At 36.3% G+C, this 21,458-nt stretch overlaps 1 protein-coding gene across 1 annotated transcript in view; it reads left to right on the top strand.

Annotated features, from left to right (window-relative positions):
- Positions 1–21,458, top strand: part of SPATA16 (spermatogenesis associated 16) — a 209,288-nt gene that overhangs the window by 135,267 nt on the left and 52,563 nt on the right. The window contains exon 6 of the mRNA XM_019734941.2: positions 14,420–14,567. Within this exon, the coding sequence (XP_019590500.2) occupies positions 14,420–14,567 (148 nt within the window). The remainder of the gene's footprint in view (positions 1–14,419; positions 14,568–21,458) is intronic.

Raw genomic sequence — 21,458 nt, 5'->3', positions numbered from 1 at the left:
CACTGAATATAAGTTGATCCCTCATACTAATGATGAAGACTAACTTTTTCATTCCAGTTCTTTGTTTTTCTTCTTGATATTGCAAAGTCATTCTAATATTAGTAATTTACATGCTTAAATTTTATAACATCAACTTCAGAATAAAAATAAATCTTCAATGTGAAATTACAGGCAACAGAAGGTCAAGGAAACAGAAAAAAATTTTGATTATCTTTAACAAAACACCTACATATTCTGGAGAATAAAAATGTGTTCTCTTTAAAGATTTGTTTCCATGTGAAAAAAATTTTCACAGAAAGGAACAAAATAGAAACATCATATGAGCATTTCTCTTAACAGCGTACATTTATAGTCTATTTATTTGTCTATTTGTCCCTGTCAGGCTGAGAGTTTATAAAATATTTGGACAAGGAGAACCTAAGAGCAACCCAGACCTTGTAGTATCTAGATTAGATAATATTTGAGAAGCACCTAGCCCATTCACCTAAAACTATTTTCAGGCAAGAGAAAGAAATCAAAGGCATCCAAATTGAGAATGAAGAAGTTAAATTATCACTCTTTGCAGATGACATGATGCTATATATAGAAAACCCTAAAGTCTCCACCAAAAAGCTATTAGAAACAATAAACAAATACAGTAAAGTTGCTGGCTACAAAATCAACATGCAAAAGTCCATTGCATTCCTGTACGCTAACAATGAAATCACAGAAAAAGAAATTTAAAAACAAATTCCTTTTGCAATTGCAACAAAAAGAATAAAATACCTAGGAATAAACTTAACCAAGGATGTGAAAGACCTATATGCTGAAAACTATAAGATATTTTTAAAAGAAATTGAAGAAACACAAAGAAATGGAAAGACATTCCGTGCTCAATAATTGGAAGAATCAGCACATAGTCATATTACCCTAAGCGATATACAGATTTAATGCAACCCCCATCAAAACCCCAATGGCACTTTTTAAAGAAATAGAACAAAAAAATCATCAGATTTGTATGGAACCACAAAAGACCCCGAATAGCCAAAGCAATCCTAAGAAAAATGAACAATGCTGGAGGTATCACACTCCCTGACGTTAGCTTGTACTACAGGGCAACAATAATCAAAACAGCATGGTATTGGCAGAAAAACAGACACACAGACTGATGGAATAGAATTGAGAACCCAGAAATAAACCCACATAAATATGGACAGATAATTTTTGACAAAGAAGCAAAAAACATGCAATGGAGATAAGACAGCCTCTTCAATAAATGGTGCTGGGAAAATTGGAAAGCCACGCGAAAAAGAATGAAAGTGGACTGCTGCTGTATGTCACCATGTACCAAAGTTAATTCAAAATGGATCAAAGACCTAATCATAAGACCTGAAACAATAAACTTCATAGAAGAAAACATAGGTATTAAATTTATGGACATTGGGTTCAAAGACCATTTTATGAATTTGACTCCAAAGGCAAGGGAAGTAAAAGCTAAAATAAATGAATATGACTGTATCAAACTTAAAAGCTTCTGCACAGCAAAAGAAACTATTGACAAAATAAAGAGGCCACCAACTGAATGGAAGAAGATTTTTGCAAACAGTGCCTCCAATAAGGGGCTAATATCCAAAATATACAAGGAACTCATATAACTCAACAACAAGAAAACAAACAACCCAATTGAAAAGTGGGCAGAGAACCTGAAGAGACATTTCTCCAAAGAGGACATAAAAATGGCATATCAACATATGAAAAATGTTCAACATCACTAATCATCAGAGAAATGCAAATCAAAACCACAATGAGATATCACCTCACCCCAGTCAGAATGGCTATCATCAACAAGACAAATAGTAACAAGTGTTGGAGAGGCTGTGGAGAAAAAGGAACCCTCATACACTGTTGGTGGGAATGCAGACTGGTGCAGCCGCTATGGAAGGCAGTGTGGAGGTTCCTCAAAAAATTAAGAATAGAATTACCATATGACCCAGCAATGCCTCTCCTGGGTATCTACCCAAAAAATCTGAAAACATTTATCCATAAAGACATGTGTGCTCCAGTGTTTATTGCAGCTTTATTTACAGTGGCCAAGACCTGGAAACAACCAAAATATCCTTCCATAAATGAATGGATAAAGAAGCTGTGGTATATATACACAATGGAATACTACTGTGTTTCCCCGAAAATAAGACTTAGCTGGATGGACCATCAGCTCTAATGCGTCTTTTGGAGCAAAAACTAACATAAGACCCGGTCTTATATTATGTTATGTAGATATGACCCGGTCTTACATTATAGTAAAATAAGACCAGGTCTTATATTAATTTTTGCTCCAAAAGACGTATTAGAGCTGATGGTCTGGCTAGGTCTTATTTTGGGGGAAACACGGTATTCGGCAGTAAGAAAAGATGAAATAGTACCATTTGTGACAACATGGATGGATCTTGAGATTATAATGCTAAGCAAAATAAGTCAGACAGAAAAAGTAGAGAACCATATGATTTCACTGATATGTGGTATATAAAACTGAAAACAGCAAAAGAACAAGACAAACAAATGAAGGAACAAAAATTCATAGATATAGACAATAGTTTAGGGGTTACCAGAGGGAAAGGGGGGAGGGAGGCTCTAGAAGAGGGAAAACAGTGTTTAATATATGGTCATGGAAAGAACTGACTCTGGGTGATGAACACACAATGTGAGATATAGATAATGTATTACAGAATTATACACCTGAAATCTGTGTAACTTTATAACAATTGTCACCCCAATAAACTTTAATTTAAAAAAAAATATATATATATATATATTTTATTTTTTTATTTTTTTTTCCCCTGTCAATTGCCATGTATCATGCTTACAGTCCCACCATTTTTCATTGAGTCTCTAGCCATCCCTAGGTCATATGCAAAAGAATTTTATTGGGAAGTTTTTAACTGATTAATGGGTGACCCCTGAACACAACTGTGGGAATTAATTTATTTGAGACTTCTCAGTCTCTTTGGACACATGAAAACATAATCCTGAAAGAACAAGATGAAAGGAATGGTAAACTCTGATGACAAAAGGTGACAGAATACAAGCTCTAGTGAGGAGAGGTGACAGAACGTTTTGAAATATAGGGAATGTAAGTGGAGCAGAAGGACCTTATGAAGGCAATGGGTATCTGTGCTTGACTCTGTGAAGGAAAGGAAGCAAAAGGAAACAGGCAATATGCGCAATAGACAGAGATCAGGCCTGAGATTCACAAGACGTAGCTTCTTATTCCAGTGCTAGAATTCAATTTTGAATAAGACACTTCCTTTCTGTATTAGTCAGCTACTGCTACAATAACACATGACAAATACTGCTGTGTAACAAATCACTCTAAAACTCAGTGGCTTATAATAATAAGCAAGTTGGCTTGGATTTTACTGATCTAGGCTGGGCTTGGCTGGGCTTGACTAGGTTGCCAATAGACCCAAGTATGATCCACATGTCTCTCATGCTCCCTTGACCAGTGGCTACCTGATGTCTGTTCTTCTTGTGGCAAGATGCAGGATTCTAAGGGGGAATGCAAAACCATATAAGCACATTTCAAGCCTTTGCACATACCATGCTTGCTAACATCCCATTCACCAAAACAAGCCATGTGACCAAGCCCAAGGGCAAGGGATAAAATTCATCTGCTCACTGCAAAGCCATGACAAAGGTGTGCTATTGCTATAGCGAGGGGGAAATTGAGACCATCAACTCAATCTACCACTACTGCTCTAGACTTTGGTTTCTGCTTCGGTATAATGAGGAAGTTAGCCTAGGTCAGTGGTTCTGAAACACTGGTCTAGTGACCAACTGTGTCAGAGTCACTTGGGAAAACATTGGGTGACTGAGCACTGTATTTGTCTACTGTCCCCCAACTAGATGATTCTGATGCACAATCCTGGGCTAGATGGTCTCTAAGGCCATTTACAATTTTTTTTTAAGTTAATGATCAACTTAGCTTACCATAGAGTTTTTTAGAGCTTCCCTAGATGCAAAGGCAGAGTGTCAGATGACCTGCACAGGTGATGCTACCTGACAATGCAACCGATATAATGCATCAGCCCCAGATTATCCCTTCAGTCTTCTCATTATGTAGATACCTCCAGTAAGTGAGGCAACCTGTGTTTCCTATTTGTAAAGGATAATAATGTCTCTCCCCTTCTCACCATGTTGTAAATTAGGTTTTCCTGCCCACCTAACATCCCCAAAACAAATTCCATGACTGGTTCTGGATTCTTTCCTGCATTCAGTGTTACATTTCCTACATTCAGGGCATTGCAAGATTTTTAGTCACTTGCCTACAAAGAGATTTGTTCATTATGATAGGCATATTAAAATTCTCATTTTACGAATTCTCATATTTTTTCAGTTAAAAGACAGGCTAGAGAGAAAGTGTCCAAATTAAGATGAGAGGTAAAAGAGAACTTCCTTTCCTAGGTCTTGGGTAAAGATAAACGTAGAAATGAATTTCTCATCTAATTATTCATTCCTGTTTATATATTCTTTAATGATATGTTTCCATGGTTACAGCGTTGTTAAATGCTGCCTGTGTTTCATTTTGCTTTGATGCTATTTGGGGTACTATGCCAGTAGGGGAGGTTCACTTTTAAATGAAAAATGTAATTGAGACATGTATTTGATCCAAGGTTGAGTGTTCCCGTGAAGGAGATAGTGACCGTGACATTATTTTCTGTTTATATAGTTTTGTGTAGTTCTTCTGTTGACGTTCTGTGAGTGCCCCAGGCATTAGGAAGGCAGAAAGAAAGGGAGAAAAGGGAGGAGGGAGGAAGAGAGGGAGGGAAGGAGGGAGGAAGGCATCTGAACCATAAACATATTAAACTCATGTGTACATTTCAATACTATTACATATATATGTTTGGTGACATTGATTTTGCTAAACTGTCAAGCAGGTGAGATTGCTTTTTAACTGACCCATCCCTTCCTTCTCCCCACAATGTCCCTCCTCTTCAACCCCACATGTACATGCAAAGAGCCAAGCCCTTCTTTCAAATATGAGTCCAACATCCAATTACTTCACCGCCATGTGAATTTTAGTCAGAGTGCCACATTTTCTCAGATCATCTGCCTTTGAAGCCCCATTGTCACTGAGAAATAGACAGCTTTGTCTCCTGCTTAAAAAAAAGAAAAAAGAAAAAGGAAAAAAAAGGCAGGCATCCAGATCTCAGAAGAATTTGGAGACATGGCCTCAGAATATGCCCTGCAGGGGGCAGCATACTTCACTTGTACCTCAGCCCACTATCAGCAAGTTGATTATTCAAGTTACTTAGAAAATGGTGGCATCATATCAAAGCAAGAAAATTAATCCTCAACTACTCCTGAGAAAAATTTACATCTTTTTCTAAACGGTGCTCTTTGGTTTTGCAGTAATATCAGTAGGGGTGGAGGAAGCCCACATTTAAACAGTCAGCTTCTTCTCCCACCCCCTCCTGAAAAGCTTTTTGGGTTTCTGTTAAGGAAGATAAAAGTAACCTCTAAATTTCTTTTCATGTTCCCTCATTTGAGAATGATATGGGTTTCGGAGATTTAAGGCAATTTGGACCTTCTTTTAGCTGTTTGATTCCCAGGAGTCCTGTGGCTGTTCTGCTAGTTGCCATAATGTTTTTTTGTTTACATAGAGGCTTTGCCTTCCAGTTTATATTTGTAAACATGTTGATTCCTTCTGTTTTTGTTTGCATATCAAAATCAAAAATTGTTAAAACCAAATTTAGAGGTTTTTATGGTTATCTTTTATATTTCCCATTGATTTTTATGGGTTATTGATTTACAAACTTACAGAGAAATTGAGGTCACTTTTTTTAAGCAGTTGGAGATATGGAATAACTATTCCATGAAATCATGACATTTTTTAAGCTGTGTTCACCCAGGTATAAGATAATTGGTAATACTCAAAGCTTTTGTTGTTTTTATTTGTATTCAGCCATTCTTTCGATGGTGTTGTACACCAATTAAAAATAAATTCTCCTCTTTTCTTGAAGTCAGATGATTGTATTTTCCTCACTAATTATTGAAGACTACCTATTCTACCTGTACTGTAGGTTTTTAAATCATTTTCTTTGTTATAACCTCCGCTTTTCCACATAATGAGAACTTGGCATTTTAAATGTCAACCTTTAACATGTGGCATGATTTACTTTTTCTCAGGATCATAAGGTAACGTTAAGCTAATCTGTTTTTATCCAAGACAGCATAGGTGCTATTTCATATACTACAGCCTCAACCAGGAGCCAACAACCTCTGAGGGATAATAACCTCAAGAAAACCACGGGATCACTATGTCAAGCCAAACATAAAGAGATGAAAAACATGATAATAAGCAGGGCAAGTCTTCATTTTATTTATTCTCCATCAGGTGGGGATTGGCCTGCTTTAACATTCACATGTAAGACACAAATCAGAGATAAGACTGGAGACTGGACACAGATAACTTGGAAGTACAGTGGCAGGTCTCTTGAAGATAGCCCTTCATTTCATTTAACATCACTTGAAGTTGTAGTTCGTTGTTGTCATCACAGAGTATGTATATATAAACTTTGGCAAGTCCATCACATTTCTCACTGATGCGGTTATCCCCGTTCTGAGACACCTTAATGATGGGGAGTCACACATAGGAGGACACCTGCCCCATAATATTATCCTACTGCAATCTGTTGTCTTCTAAAATATAAAGTCCTCTGGGGCGAACCACAGACTGGAAGGCATTAATTATGAGCAAATAAGAGAAATAAGATAGAAAAAGAAGAGGTGTCTGGTTGCCAAACAAAGCTTAAACTTCAGAAAAAAAAGAAATCATGGGGAGATAGGACTATGCTAAAGACAAACTTTGAGTACTAGACTCTAGCACTGTAGAGACACTTTTCTATATGACATAGTAGTCCCTTTTACTGGACTCCAGTTAGACCATCAACCTTCCTTGGTCTGTACCCCACCAGGGCCCCAGATCTACGAGCTTCCAATACGAACAGTTCCTTCATTGGAAGGCTCATTTAGAACTTTTTCCTTTCTGCTAAGGATTTCATTTCTGCCCTGTATTTAATAAGCTTTATAAAGGAGCCCTTCTTATATTGGGAATCCTATCTTAGTGTGCTGGACAGGGGTATAGACCTCATTTATGCACCTGCACCGCATAAATAGCTCAGAACAGCAGGCTCTGACTGACATGAAACTGATTTGAATCCCAGCTCTATCACATGTAAACTACTGCATATTGTATAATATAAAGACTGAATTTTCCTCATCTGTAAAATGGGATACCAATGCCTGTTTTCCAGTGTTGTCTTAACAAATAAACAGAATAATTTATTTATAGCACTTAGCCAATGCACCGTGACCACTCATTTAATTAATAAATGAGTTGTATAAACTCATCAATGAACTAAACAAAGTTTACGTAGGCAGAGTATAAGGGCAGGTTACTTTCTGATGACAGAAAGTTAGTCCTTGCAACCTATGTCTTGTCTCTAAATTAAACAACCTTAAAATCTTTTTACTTCTCCAATATACACTTTTTCAAGTGCATCCTTGACTTTTCCAGTCAAAATCACCTTGCATAGTAGCTCAAGAGATAAAACAGATGCTTGATGGAAAAAGCAGTACAAGTCTGGGAACCAGGTCCACAGGTTCTTGTCCCAACCCTGCCATTAATCAGTTGTGTGCACCAGTGAGCCATACTCCAATCTGAAAATCACCAGTCAAGAAATACAATCGGAAAACAACATACAGTTAGGGAAAGGAATACCTACTTTCGTAAAACTAAATGAAGTATAGAGATGAAATGCACCATGACAAAAAAAGGGTCCCAAACTCTGTTGACATTTACCACTGAACACAGAGGCTAAAACTCATTCGTTATATGCAATTATGCTTATGAAATAATTATAGTAATGTCGCTATTTATTGCTGTGATACCTTTTGGTGACACATTTTAAGTCATCGAGAATAAAAGCTCTTTGGCATCCTAAAGAGTCTGGAGGCTGCTGAAACCCACATTTATCACTCTGAGTTTCTATCAACTGGTGTTTCTCCAATGTGCAAGCAGAAAATTAGTCAGCGGCTTTAGAACAAGAACGTACTTTAAATTCTAATTATAAATTATATGTATTTGGCCTTTAATAAACTAGACAATCTCAAGCACACTATTTAAGTTTCCCTATCAAGAAGACTGTCATTTAAGTTTTATAAATGCTTCTCTTTGAGACAGGCATGCTAATTGATAACATATCCTAAATCTGATGAGCGGCCAGTGGACAAAATGGTCTTACTGTGGCCAGCAGGTCTGAAGGATGAATATTCTGTTTTGTGTTAGGATTAATTGTGTGAAGAGGATCTTGACCTAGTTTAGGTTTGATGTAATTCATTTGTTTCTCTGATAGTATTAGAGTCAAATCTTTGTCATAGTTCAGACAGGAGTAAGACAGTCATGGAAAAATAAAAAGGAAAGTAATATTTGACCTTTTGCTCCCAGGAATTTATAATCTAATTAGAAGGATGGAAAGTTGCTCGGCGTTAAGAGAAACTGTTGGTTTAGGAGACTTAGGTTCTTGTCTTGCTTCTGTCTAATTTTGTGACCTCAGGTGAGTCACCGAAACTCACCACCCTCAGCTTCCTTGGTTATAAAATTGAGTGATTTTAAAATAACTTAGATGCCTTTCATCTCCTTAGTGCTAAAAGGAAATGGAAATAAAATTTTGCTACAAAATATAAATGATTACAAATTAATACAGGGTAAATTTTAGGCATTAAATTCTGAAGTTATTCAGCTAATTGAAACATCACATATAAAACCTTAACCCTATGCTAACCAGATTGGATAATGGATAGCAGTGTACACACACACATACATAATATATGGATATATATATTGTGCACTGCTGGTAGGGTTACAGATTGGTGTAGCCACTATGGGAAAAACATGGAGGTTCCTCAAAAAATTAAAAATAGAACTACTTTATGACCCAGCAATTCCACTCCTGGGTATTTATCAAAATAAATCCAAAACATGAATTTGAAAAAAAAAATATATGCACCCCTATGTTTACTGCAGCACCATTACAATAGTCAAGATATGGAAACAACTGAAATACCCATCAATAAACAGTTGGATACAGAAATTGTGGAGTATTACTCTGCCATAAAAAAGAATGAAAATCTTAACATTGCAACAACATGGATGGACCTAGAGGATATTATGATAAGTGAAATAAGTCAGACTCAGAAAGACAAATACCATATGATCTCACTTATATATGGAATCTAAAGAACAGAATAAATAAGCAAACCAAAGGAAGTTTCAAGGTAGGATAGTCTGCTCTTTAGGAAAATTTTCTCTTTAGGTTAATTCCTAAAGAGAAAGAAAATTAAAATTGTTCAAATTAAACCTATATATATTTAAAGGGATTAATTTGAAAAATGTTGCTCACAAAATTTATTTTCTAGAAAATTCAAGTCATCATTCAAAATTCTATCATTATTAATATAATAACAGACATATTAGCCACTAGAGACTAAAGTTTCTCGTCTCAGTCATTTATATCTTGCAAGTATACCACTGCTTCCTTTGACTCTAATAATGTTAACTCTGAAAATAAAACAATGCAATTATAATATTCATTCATTAGTAATACCTCTTACATGGACTTTATGAGGATTCAAGGAAGTAAGATATATAAAAGCATTCATCACACTACTAAGTGAAAAGTTATTTTACCTCTTAAAATACCATGTTTTTTTCTTTACCTTTTTTATAATGCTTGAGGCTTAATAGAAAAAAGAATTATGAAAGAGATTCCAATTTTTCTTTATCATTGTTTGTATATCAGGATAGATTGACTGCTATGACAAACAACTCCAAAATTTCAGTAACTTAAAAATAGAAGTTGATTTCTCACTCACAGTATAATCCAATGGGTGTGTTCCTGATTGGTTCTCCTCCAGTCAGGAACGTGGGAACCCATACTACTTCCAAGGCATAGGTCCAGCTTTCTCCCTGTACTCTGAGTCCTCCCTCTTCAGGCAGCTGATACAGAAAGAAAATACAGGATCATACTAGGTAGGGTTTATGGGCTAGGCCTGGAAAGAGTATCATTCCTGCCCACATTCCATTGGCCCACACTCAGCCACATGGCCACACTTAATTGCAAGGAAGTCTGAAAAATGCCTAACCATGTGCCTATATTATATACACATACATGTGTTCTAAAATTCTACAGCATTCAAATATACTGCAAAATTAAAGTAAATTAAATACTTTAGAAGATAAAATATTTTGTTATGACTGTTTTTAACCCAGGAGGTAAAACCATAATTTTCTAAAGACCAAGTAAAATATAATATTTGAGACCCTAATTTTGAATTCTATAAAGTTAAAAAGCTATTCATCCTGAGAAAAGTCACTTAATCCTCTCCAAGTCACTTAAGTCATCTCCAACTCAGTGAATCGGGCTGGAAAATTCCCAAGGTTCCTTCCAGATCTAATCTTGCATGTAAAGCAATTGACTGCAATTATGGTCAACCCTGATATTGGGAGCATTAAAGGAATAATTTGATAACAATCTATAATAATTTGATCACATTTTCTAATTAGAAGCGACAGGATTTCTACTTAGTGAGCCACCGTCACTGGAAACATAGTTAAAAGGTTACAATTTCTCCAAATCCTCCAGCAAAATTATAGGAAAAAAACTTTGTAATGTTGTCATGCTGAAAATGTTTGAGATGTATAGTTTCTGCTGGATTTATTCTGGGCACCGTGAGTACTCTTAAAATTTTACCAAGAAGAACCAACCTTCTTGGGTTTGGAAGAGGGAGATAAATTTTGTTTCTCTTTTGCTAGTCATCTTTCCCTCTGCTTTGATTGCTTTTCCTTTACTCTTGATGGACTATCTCTCTCCCTGTCTCTCCCATCGTCTTTCACTATATAATACAATTATCCTGAGCAACTTGATATCTGAGGTAGCAAGTGGCTTTTTGTACAAGGAGAAATTATTTTAAGTTTCTGTTTATATAGCAAATGAGCTGCCCCCATACACTCTTGGTAAATGTTACTATAAGCTTTAAAACTCGATAAATGTGGATCCGGTCAAGATGGCAGAGTAGGTAAATGCTGTGCATACCTCTTCTCATGACTGTATCAAAATTACAACTAAACTACAGAACAAGCATCATTGAGAAGCGCTGAAGTCTAGCTGAACCGAAGCCATACATCTAAGGACATATAGAATAAGCCACTTCAAGATTGGTAGGATGGGAGGTGATGTGAAATGGATTGGTCCCACACTGCATGTAACCATTAAAAATGGGGAGGGAATCTCAGTCGCAGAGGTTCTCCCCCGAGGAGTGAGGAATGTTTGCAAGAATGGTCAATGTTGCTCAAGCAGTAGTTCACAGTAATCAGAAGTGTCTGAATGCTGACAGTAGCCACTTTGAGACCTCTTGTGACTTGTATTCATGTTTTGTTATCAGTATATATTGAATATTACAATTTTAATAGTTTTCCTTTCTTAAAATATGTGGTGTTTTTTTTTGGCACCCTCTCTATTTCTTCTTGGGGCTATAATAATTTCCTTTGAGAAAGTATCTCCATGGAGAATTCAGTTCTTATTCTTACGTACACACACTGCTCACTCACCAACTTCCTTACCCATCTTCGTGATGGAGGGCAGAAGCCACAAGAGAACCCCATTTCTGTTGGCTCTGAGTGGGGAGAGTGAGAGGTTGCGCTCCAGAAAACACCCTCTTGAGTGGACAGCCCTAGGAAAGCCTGAGTGCAATGCCTTGAGCATCATACCAAGAGTACAATGCCTTAAATGAGCAAATCAAGCTGCCACACAAAACCTCACTTCTGACACTTGCAGAAAAGCTGGTGTAGGCTCTTGGGCACGAGTCTTACTGATCATGCTGTGAGATGGCTTAGCAAAGCTATCCTGCAGAAGTTACTTGATCTGCCAGCAGTTGGAAAAGAAATGGATAGAGAGAGTGTTCTCTTCTATCCTGGCCTTACTGGGATACTATTAGTGTCTTTCTGGAAGCCAACTAGAGAATTAAATACCTTCGCTAAATTTTTTTGATCCAAAATTAAAAGCAAAATATCATTTATCAAGATATTCAGAGAGACTATCAGAAAAGCTATTTGGGTGTTAGGAACTCTTATGGGCTAAATGTGTTACCACCAAATTCATATGTTAAAGTCCTAACCCTGTGCTAAGATTGTGATTATATTTACAAATAGGGTCCTTAAAGGGAAAAGTAACTTAAAAGGAGGTCTTTGAGTGGACTTTAATCCAATATGACTGATGTCTTTACAAGAGGAGATCACAGACACACAAAGAGGATAAACTGGCTACACAGCCAATGAGTACAAAGGAGAAAGACGTGAGAGTCAACCCTGCAAACACCTTGATCTCAGATTTCTAACCTCTGGAACTATGAGAATATAAATTTCTGTTATTTAAGTGACCCAGTGTGCAATACTTTGTTATAGCAGCCCTAGAAAACTAATATGGAGATGAGGGCAAAAGGGATCAAATATATGGTGATGGAAAGAGAACTGACTCTGGGTGGTGAACACACAATGGGATATATTGATGAGGTAATACAGAATTGTACACCTGAAACCTATGTAATTTTACTAACAATTGTCACCCCAATGAACTCTACTTTTAAAATAATACATAAATAAATAAATAAATAAGTAAAATATGTTCACAAAAGGCTGTAATGTCAGAGAGTGACCCTAGCACTGGGGCCTAGAACAGCTTCCCTCTTCAGCACATCACTCCACATGCATCTATGTACAACTACGTACTCTTTTGGTCTGGACAGGCCATCCCAAGATTGGTTCCAACAGTGAACATATGTAAGCACCAAGCTGGAGAAATTATTCTCGCACTTAATATAAATGATCTTTATTTTTGCTGCAGGACCAGAATTTGGTGCCTAAATACCTTGTCTGAGCTCGTAATCCACATCTCTGAATTCTAAACCTGCTGCCTGTATTACCCTTGCTAGACTTCCAAAGTTGGCATCCAGGCTTTAGCATCCAAACCCTGGTGCACACTCAAAACCCATCGCTACCTCCATCTGAGTGCTGGCTCTGGGGTTGGCATCACAATCGTATTCTTTGTTTCCCTTCCAGTTCCTCAAACTTGGAAAGGACAGTGCTGTGGGCAGTGTAAGTTCTTTCATTCAGCTTTTCAGACATTTACCCCACAAGGAATTTAAAATGTAAATTGGAAAATATACATAATTTTCTAATTCAAGTCTCAGAGAAAGGAGGATCCTTTGCATCCTGAAAATTCTTTCAAAGCTGCTCTTGTACCTGCAATCTAGATGATCATAGAGGCCATTAGAAGTCACAAATGTGTGGAGTAGGCAATGAACAAGTTAAATTAGGCGTCTCAGTTTAAAATCTACTTCTTCTTACTTGTAATATTAATCAGAAACGTGTGTACAAAATACTATGCCATAATGATATAAGTTGCTGTTTGTTTAATTGTTTTGTTGTTGTTGGAAAGTTCAGATCTATTAGTTTTCCTTATTGGTTGCTGGCACTCTTAGTTGTCAGGAAAAAAATTTATTCCTATAAATAAATGTAGATTTTTATAATATGCTTTTATGCTATGTTCAGAAAAATAAGATAACTATAGATACTTCTACTTTTAATTCAATGTTCAAGCTTCATTAGAAGAAAAAGTTGTAGGAAAGGAATAAATTCCTTTTAAAACTTCACATAACTTTCTTTTTGGTCTGTTTCAAATACTAAACGACCTACTTAAAACAGGAAGTTCGGGGTGATGCCAGGCTTTATCAAGAATAGTATATGAGCAAAGAAAATTTAAAGAAATTCTTAAATAGCCAAATCCATCTCAAACAGCTCTTGTGATCTAGAGAGAAGGGAAGCTTTGCTAGGCGGAAGTTGAGAAAGGCTTTTCTTGTTCCGAAAGGCTTTCCCAGGTATTGGAAGAAGAAAAAAACCTAGTTTGTGTGGTTTGTCATGTTATTTATAGAAAATGCTTTGATCTAGCTATCTCGATTAGTTTTTTAAAGTATAAATTGCTCATCAATGTCTGTAAGATAATTATGTTAGACTTAAGAATTTGATTTTTAAAATCAAGTAAAAAATGACACATGAGAAAATAGAACTTTTATTTTTATCTTAAAGCAAGCTCAGTGTAGAGGTGTCTGTTTATAGACTTTCTTCATTTAATTGGTTTTCTTAATAGGAAATAATATTTCCAGAACTAATTAAAATTTCATTCTAATGAATATTCAAGACCAAAATGTTATCTTTGCAGTACAGTATATAGATATTTAAATCATCCATAAAGGTAATTATATTATTTTATATTCTTAAAAAATCATATGTTGTTATTGATGCCACGTGTTGTTTGTTTCCTCTCAGGCCATGATTGAAGAAGCCATCACCAGAGTGGAATCTTTCTCGGTTATGTACACACCATTTGCAACAAAAATCAGAGCTGATAAAGTAGAAAAAGTAAAAGAGGTGTTCACAAAAACTCATCCTGCTTATGTGGAATATATCTACACAGGTAAGATTCAATGTCTTCAAGTTATCGGCTGATACTTTATTTCCATTAAAACAAATACAAAGCCATTTCTGCTTTATCTGTTTATTGTTCCGGTTTTAGGGGTATATTGTTTTCATCTGAGGAGTTGAAATGGGAAGTTATTTTAAGGTTTTAAGTAAGTCTAGACCTATAGGCCTAACACAATATTCTTGTGCCATCATATTTCTATATTTAAGAGGAGGGGTAAAAGCTAGGAACTGTAAGATTTTTAAAAACTGAAGGAATAATATTGTGGTAAAATAACAACTTTCCCTATATCCATCATCAGAAAACTAGATGATTATAGTATTTTCCTGAGATGGATTTTTTTTTTTTCTTCAGTGCCTGGTATTTCTACTTTCCTTCCTCCATCTATCGCACAGCTCAAACCTCCCTCTTTCTTTATGTTCTTGGATCATTGGTATTCATATGAGATGTAGATAGCCAAGTGTACACAGAGGACACACACTGGTATTTTTCCTCTTTTTGTCTTTGGAAGCCACTTGCTTTTATTCATTCATTCAAAAATCCTTTTTACTCTCTAGTATGTGGCAAGTGTTATTCTGAATTAAGACAGTGATTTTCTTGTGCTAAATTAATAGCCACTTAGCAATGACTCCCATGTTAAGTAAAATTTCTAAAGGCACATAACTAATATCGCATCTTCCTCTTAAGGCCCCTTCATTCCTTTTTTCAGGGCTTTGAGGCCAAGTTACTGATTTATATCAGAAATAATGTACTCCATTAGTGATCACTGTTAATGTGCCCAGCATTCTACATCTGTTATCTCTTGCTACTCCCATAACTTATGAAGTGAGTAAGATGATTCTCATTTAGAAACAAGAAAACAGCTATCAGAGGAAACAAATAGCTTTTCCAAAGATGCATAGCAAATGAGTGGCAGCAGGCCTTGGATTTGAACCCACATCCTTGCCATTGAGTTACAGTTTCCATCTGATAGGAACAGAGATGTAATGAAAGCATTAAATTTAGGTCCTATGGAGTCTTTTTTTTTTCCTACAATGCCTCAAGCTCTTCAGAAGAAAGACAGTAAATAAATCTACCTAGTGATGATTAAATAATGAATCCCTAAGAAACAATGAGAATTTGAAGGCAGAGAAAGGGAAGAGAAGAAAATATAATGCACGCTATAATGACCATTGATGGTTATTTACCTAGTTTGAACATTTTGTAAGGAAACAGATGCAAATGATTCAGAACTCACATAGTTGCCAATTGTTATAAAGCATTTATTTTTTTTTTTATGGATATCTTAAGTGTTTTGGAGGGGAGCATCAATAGCACACAAAAGTCATGTCTATCTAGTGTCATAAAAAATGAATCAAATTCAGCTATTTCCATTTCTAGTCTCAGATCTATTCGTAATGAAGAGAGACTCATTAAGGAGATCACCAGTTTGCTAATCCTCTCTACCGATAGAATGAGTTTAGTTATATTTAACCTACTTTATAGAGAAGTCATGAAGATTAATTAATACTTAGGAAGCACTGTTGCCACTGATAGTTTAAAAACAATAATAACATTAATGAGCCAGATTCATGTCTCATGTAACTCTATCAAACCTGTTATCTAGATGAATTATGATCTGTTGGCAAGACAGCTCATGCTAAAGGATCTTATACTTTGGTAGAGAAGATAATTATAAGTTACTAATGATAGTTTCTATTATTTTATAATTACTAATTGTCGGAGTATGACAGTACTATATGAGAATCTAGAGAGGAAAGACCCTGCTTCCGGAAGGAGAAGGGGAGGCAAAGAAGGCAGCATAGAATTTTAAATTTCTTTGGAACCAGTTAGATTCTTTGCTCTGTAGAACCTGTACTTTGGACTAAGCTATTGCATTGATGACATTACTTGTCTCTTTTGCAAATGATGAAATGGTCCTCCCCAAAGCCATTGCTGGAATGATGGTGAAACCACTGTTACTAACTGTACGTGCACAGTCTTAGTGGTATGGCTTTTTCCCCCCAGGTAATTCCAAGGTGAGTGAGGGCACAAAGCAAAGAAGGAAAAAGGTGAAATGTTATCTTTGGCATCTGGGTATCCTTCACAGGGGGTGCAGGGTGGCAATTAGGGCAGGCATCAGGAGCCAAAGGTAACAGCTGGAAATGAGTCACACAAAGAGAGCTAGGGCCTAGAAGAGTAGCTACTTTGTTTTGTTGGTACTTACTGGCCCCAAACCAGGATTCTCCTTCTATCTACTTTGTAGATAGAAATGAAAAAGCTTCTGTCCTGACAAAAATTTACTCAGTTATTTTAACAAATAGTCATGCAACAGCCATGACAGATGTTTGAAACATGAGACTTTTTTTTTTTACCTACACATATTCATCTTTGGTCTTCCCAGAGCCAAAATATATTCTATCTCATCTCGGGGGACTCAGTCCTATCCAATCATATCTAAAATTTAGCCTTTCTTCAGTAACTGTCTAATCAAATTCACTAGTTTCCTTCCCCTTTCTTTCCATGAGATTTTCTTCATCCTCTGGTCTGCTTTCAACTTTCACAGAGCTCAACTGTACCCAGTGTCCGAAGGGGTCACTGGTACAAGAGGAGAGAGTCCTCTTTTAAAGTCTGGTGCAGGCTGATACTTCTGATTGCATGGCTAGTGCAACTTGAGATCAGCTCAGTTTGGCTTGAGCAGAGCCAACGATGGGCTCATTTATGTGACATATTAGGTGACTCAAGGACACCTACATATATGAGTTGCCCATGCTGCTTCTTAATGTAGATGCTTCTTTATATGTATCCCAACCACCCCTACCACACAAGTTTGCCCAGCCTAGAGCCACTCCTTGCCAGAACGCTGGCTTGTGAACCCAGTCACCTTCCAAGTCTTACTTAGAGAAATCCTCTCTACTCCATTAGAGACTGGAAGTAGTTTTAGCCCTCTCTCCAACTTGCTGTGTTGTTCTACCATTTCTCTTCTACCTTTCTTCACGTAACAGAATCCCAAGATCCTCAGGACACGAAGAGGCTCTACAATGACAATGGGTAGTTTGTTCATCTATTCATATATTCAATAAACATTTATTGAGCACACACGAGTATATTCTAGATGCTATTCTAGGTGGTGACAGAATATACCTGTTCCTAAGAAAGAATCTGACTTTGTAATTTATACTTCTGGCTGAATATTTGACTACATTTTCCCTCTCTTCTGGAGAATGTTTTTAATTAAAACCCTACTCTCTAATTGTGGAATGGAAGGCTGACTCAAATTAAAAGAATGATGGAAGAGAAAGCAAATGAGGGAACAGTTTGGAAGTAGAAGTCCTTGCCACCAAAAGTGGCAAAGACTGGCTAGTTGTTTACCAAACTATCTTTTTCCCTTCATGCTTGTAACTAGACTATATTTCCAGCTTCTCTTATAGTTAGGTAAGGCCTGTGACTGAATAATGGCCAATGGAATGTGGACAGAAATAATGTATGCTACCTCCAGGCCTGGCCCATAAAACCCTACCAGAACTCTCTTTCCCTAGCCACTGCCATGGAACTAAAGAAGTCACGACACAAAAGAAGCTTGGGTCCCTGAATGGCCATGTGGAAGGTCCCCCATTAAATACCCACATGAGCAAACAACAAAATTTTCTTGCTTTAGATCACTGACATGTAGGGGTTCTTTGTTAAATCAGGTAGATTTACTCTAACATCTGCCTTACATCATAACAGGTAGGCACTTACATTCCATCTACAACGTACACAATGAATTCATGTGAACTCAATGAGTGAACAAACACTTCTCCATATGCAACCAACTCCATCCTCAGAAACACTCAGAGTTTGTGCCCATTCTCTTCTACTTCACATTCACTCATCCTTCTATAGACAACTACAGGTGGATGCTCTCATCCACATGCATTTTGCATTTATACTCACCCAGAAAGATAACATTCCAGGAGAGTCACCGATGCCCCGTGACACGTAGAAAACAGGTAGTTTTCATTGCAGCAAGAGAAATTGAAGTCGTAGTGAGAATTTCTAAATTATAGAGATCCTCTAAATAAACAGTCAACAGATGAAAGTCATAATATCTGTATCTTGAAGATCTTGGATGAAGAGTCTACCTATCAAAGTTTTCCTGGATAAACAGTTATTATCATTAAAACTTGGAGACTAACACATTTAATTCTCCCACCAGGGGCTGGCAGACAAACCTCCAACTCAGAAACTCTGCCCAACTCCAGGTCACCTTCATCAAGCCTACATAGTATTAAATCCATTACTCCTTGGTCATGTGACAGTGCTTTGAGCCCAGCAATAACTGGCAGAAGTGGTGGTGATGAGCAGGAAGAATATTCACGATAGAGATCACCGAGGCACTATTTTCTCTCTAGCCAGCCCCAATTCAGAGTCACCCTTGTCAGGGATTTCCACATGAAAAGCAAATTCAAAGGGGAAAAAACAAGAAAAAGACATTTGTTTCAAAATGCACCGGGCCCTAATTATTTGTCATTTTTTAAATTGAATATACTAACTAAATTAGTGATGTATTATGAGAAAAACCCACTTCACCCTCAGTAGTACTAGGACTATACTGACCTTAATACTTCTGTAAGACTGATGGGAGAGGGTTAAAATTCAAATCTGCCTTGTGGGACAACCAGGCTTATCCATCCTCAGGAACTTATTGTTCATCCTTTGCTATTTTGAGGATGTGGTAAGAACCACCAAAATCTTAAATCCATATTATAATAGAGCTGTATTGTATTATGTTTCATGGAGAAAAAAAATTACTGAATTTTTTAGCGATGTAACTATCCATTTTTCTTATTTAAGGAAAAATCTAGTTTGATTCATGCAGAGTAGTCAGGGTATATAAAACAAATAATAAGTCACCAGCCCCAGAATTATTATGTTTTCATTTATAAAGATTTTGCTTGAGATTTTTATTCATATATTCCAATGAAATAATGCAATTCTGTATAGTACTTATTCTTGCATGGTTGTATTTTAATAATAATAAAGTAATACAATAAGCATATCCTGTCTCCTCTTGATGAAAATATCAAGATTTATTTGCTAAATAAATAAATATTCAGTAATGGATTTGTGGTTAGTAATGTTTAATAGAAAAGTTTTCTGGATCAGATATCAATTACTTTAACACTTAGGTGGATAGAGTCATATTTTGTCTTTCCAATGCAATTTAACTCCCAAGAGTAAATATGTGTGTTCAGAGGAATAATATATTGTTTTAAAATAGACCTTTAAAAATTGCTTCTCACTGAAATTTATAACCTTGCTTTTATTTAGTCATCATTCACCCATAAGGATAATACATTCTTATGCTCTCTAAAACATGAAATTAAAATTTCTCATTTTATTCTTCTTCTTTAAAATGTCACAGTTTTATCATGATCAAGACTTTTCAAGATCAGACTATTTTCCTCTTGTAACTTGCTTTCTCAAATGGAAGAGGCTATAGAATTAAAGAAACTACATCCCCAACATTATTAGAAAGTGTTACAGCCAGATTGGTTATAAAGACAATAAATCATCTCATATTTGCACCACAGAATTCTTGTTATAAACAGAGACTCATTCCCAAAGTAAAGAAATCCCTCATATACAGAGCTAAAGTCTCTAGCCTTAAACTATTAAAATGTTGGTCTCCCCAGTGGGAAGTGTGGTGGTCTGGCACTGTTCTATTTGATGAAAGTAAACACTTCTCAGCGAGCGTGTGATTGTCCTCTGCAATAGCAGGTTACAGCACTGTTTGCCTCTGGTCTCCATCATCTAGCGTTTCTCACTTTCTGTGACGGCATTTCTCCTGGATCTCCCTCGAACTAACATGTATCCTGCCTAGTCTGTTTTCTTATGAGATCTGACTGAAGACAGACAGGGTTGCATTTTTATAAATACCAGACAATAATCCAAAAGTAAGTTGAAGTAATATAAATTTTTACTGCAGCTTCTCAAGGAAAACCAGTGGGTTGGGAAAAGGAGCAGTTGGAATGGAATACATGACAGGAAGCAAGTATTATAGGTATTGTATCCATAACTCTCAGCAAACACACACACACACAAACACACACACATACACACACACACACACACACACACACTTACATGGCAGCTTTCCTCCAAGTCTCCTTTGCCACTCTAAGCTTTCCAGATACACTCCCCAAATTTATCCTTCATTGATTGAATTGTCCCTTTCCAGTGTCAATCTTGGTAGCTTTACCAGTTTCTCAGGTTCTTATCCATCACCAGTTACCCCAATCTGCATAAAAAAGCTCCATAAATATTTCAAAATAAACAGAGCTCATCTTAGCAGGTTAAGGGAGGAGTGAGGCAAATATTTAAGACTTTGTTTTTTTCAAAACACTTATTATGTTCTCTAACCTAGCCACTCTGCAATATTAAAGCTAATCACTGGGCACTGCCATATAATAAATCATGCAGCTGAGCATAAAATCCCTAAAAACTGACCTTCCAATCATATGAAAAAAGATCTCTACTTTCTCCATTTTTAATTCTACATGGTGATTTTGCACAGAATTAGAAATTTCTATTTTGTAGTGTTATCAATTTTTAAATTTAGTTTCACATAGTCGGCATTTGAATCCTATTTATTTCTGTTTTAATACTTGGCTCACAGTTAACTTACACGTTATAGGCAGTAATGGTCCACAGATAATCACTGCATTTCACACCTAAAATAGAACCCACCTAAGCTATTTGTATTTTTCTTTTATTTATTCTTAAAAACATTTTAATCATGAAACATTATGCATATATAAAACTTCATAAAACAAATACACAGCTTAACTAATTATTACAGAAGAAACATCAAGTCAAAAAAATAAAACATTGCCAGTTCTCCTGATCCTCAGTTGGCCCCTT

Source organism: Rhinolophus sinicus, linkage group LG01 (genome assembly GCF_036562045.2).
Source record: "Rhinolophus sinicus isolate RSC01 linkage group LG01, ASM3656204v1, whole genome shotgun sequence".
Classification (NCBI taxonomy): Eukaryota; Metazoa; Chordata; class Mammalia; order Chiroptera; family Rhinolophidae; genus Rhinolophus; species Rhinolophus sinicus.
The sequence above is the reverse complement of the archived record's forward strand: the minus strand, read 5'-3'. Positions and strand labels throughout refer to the sequence as shown.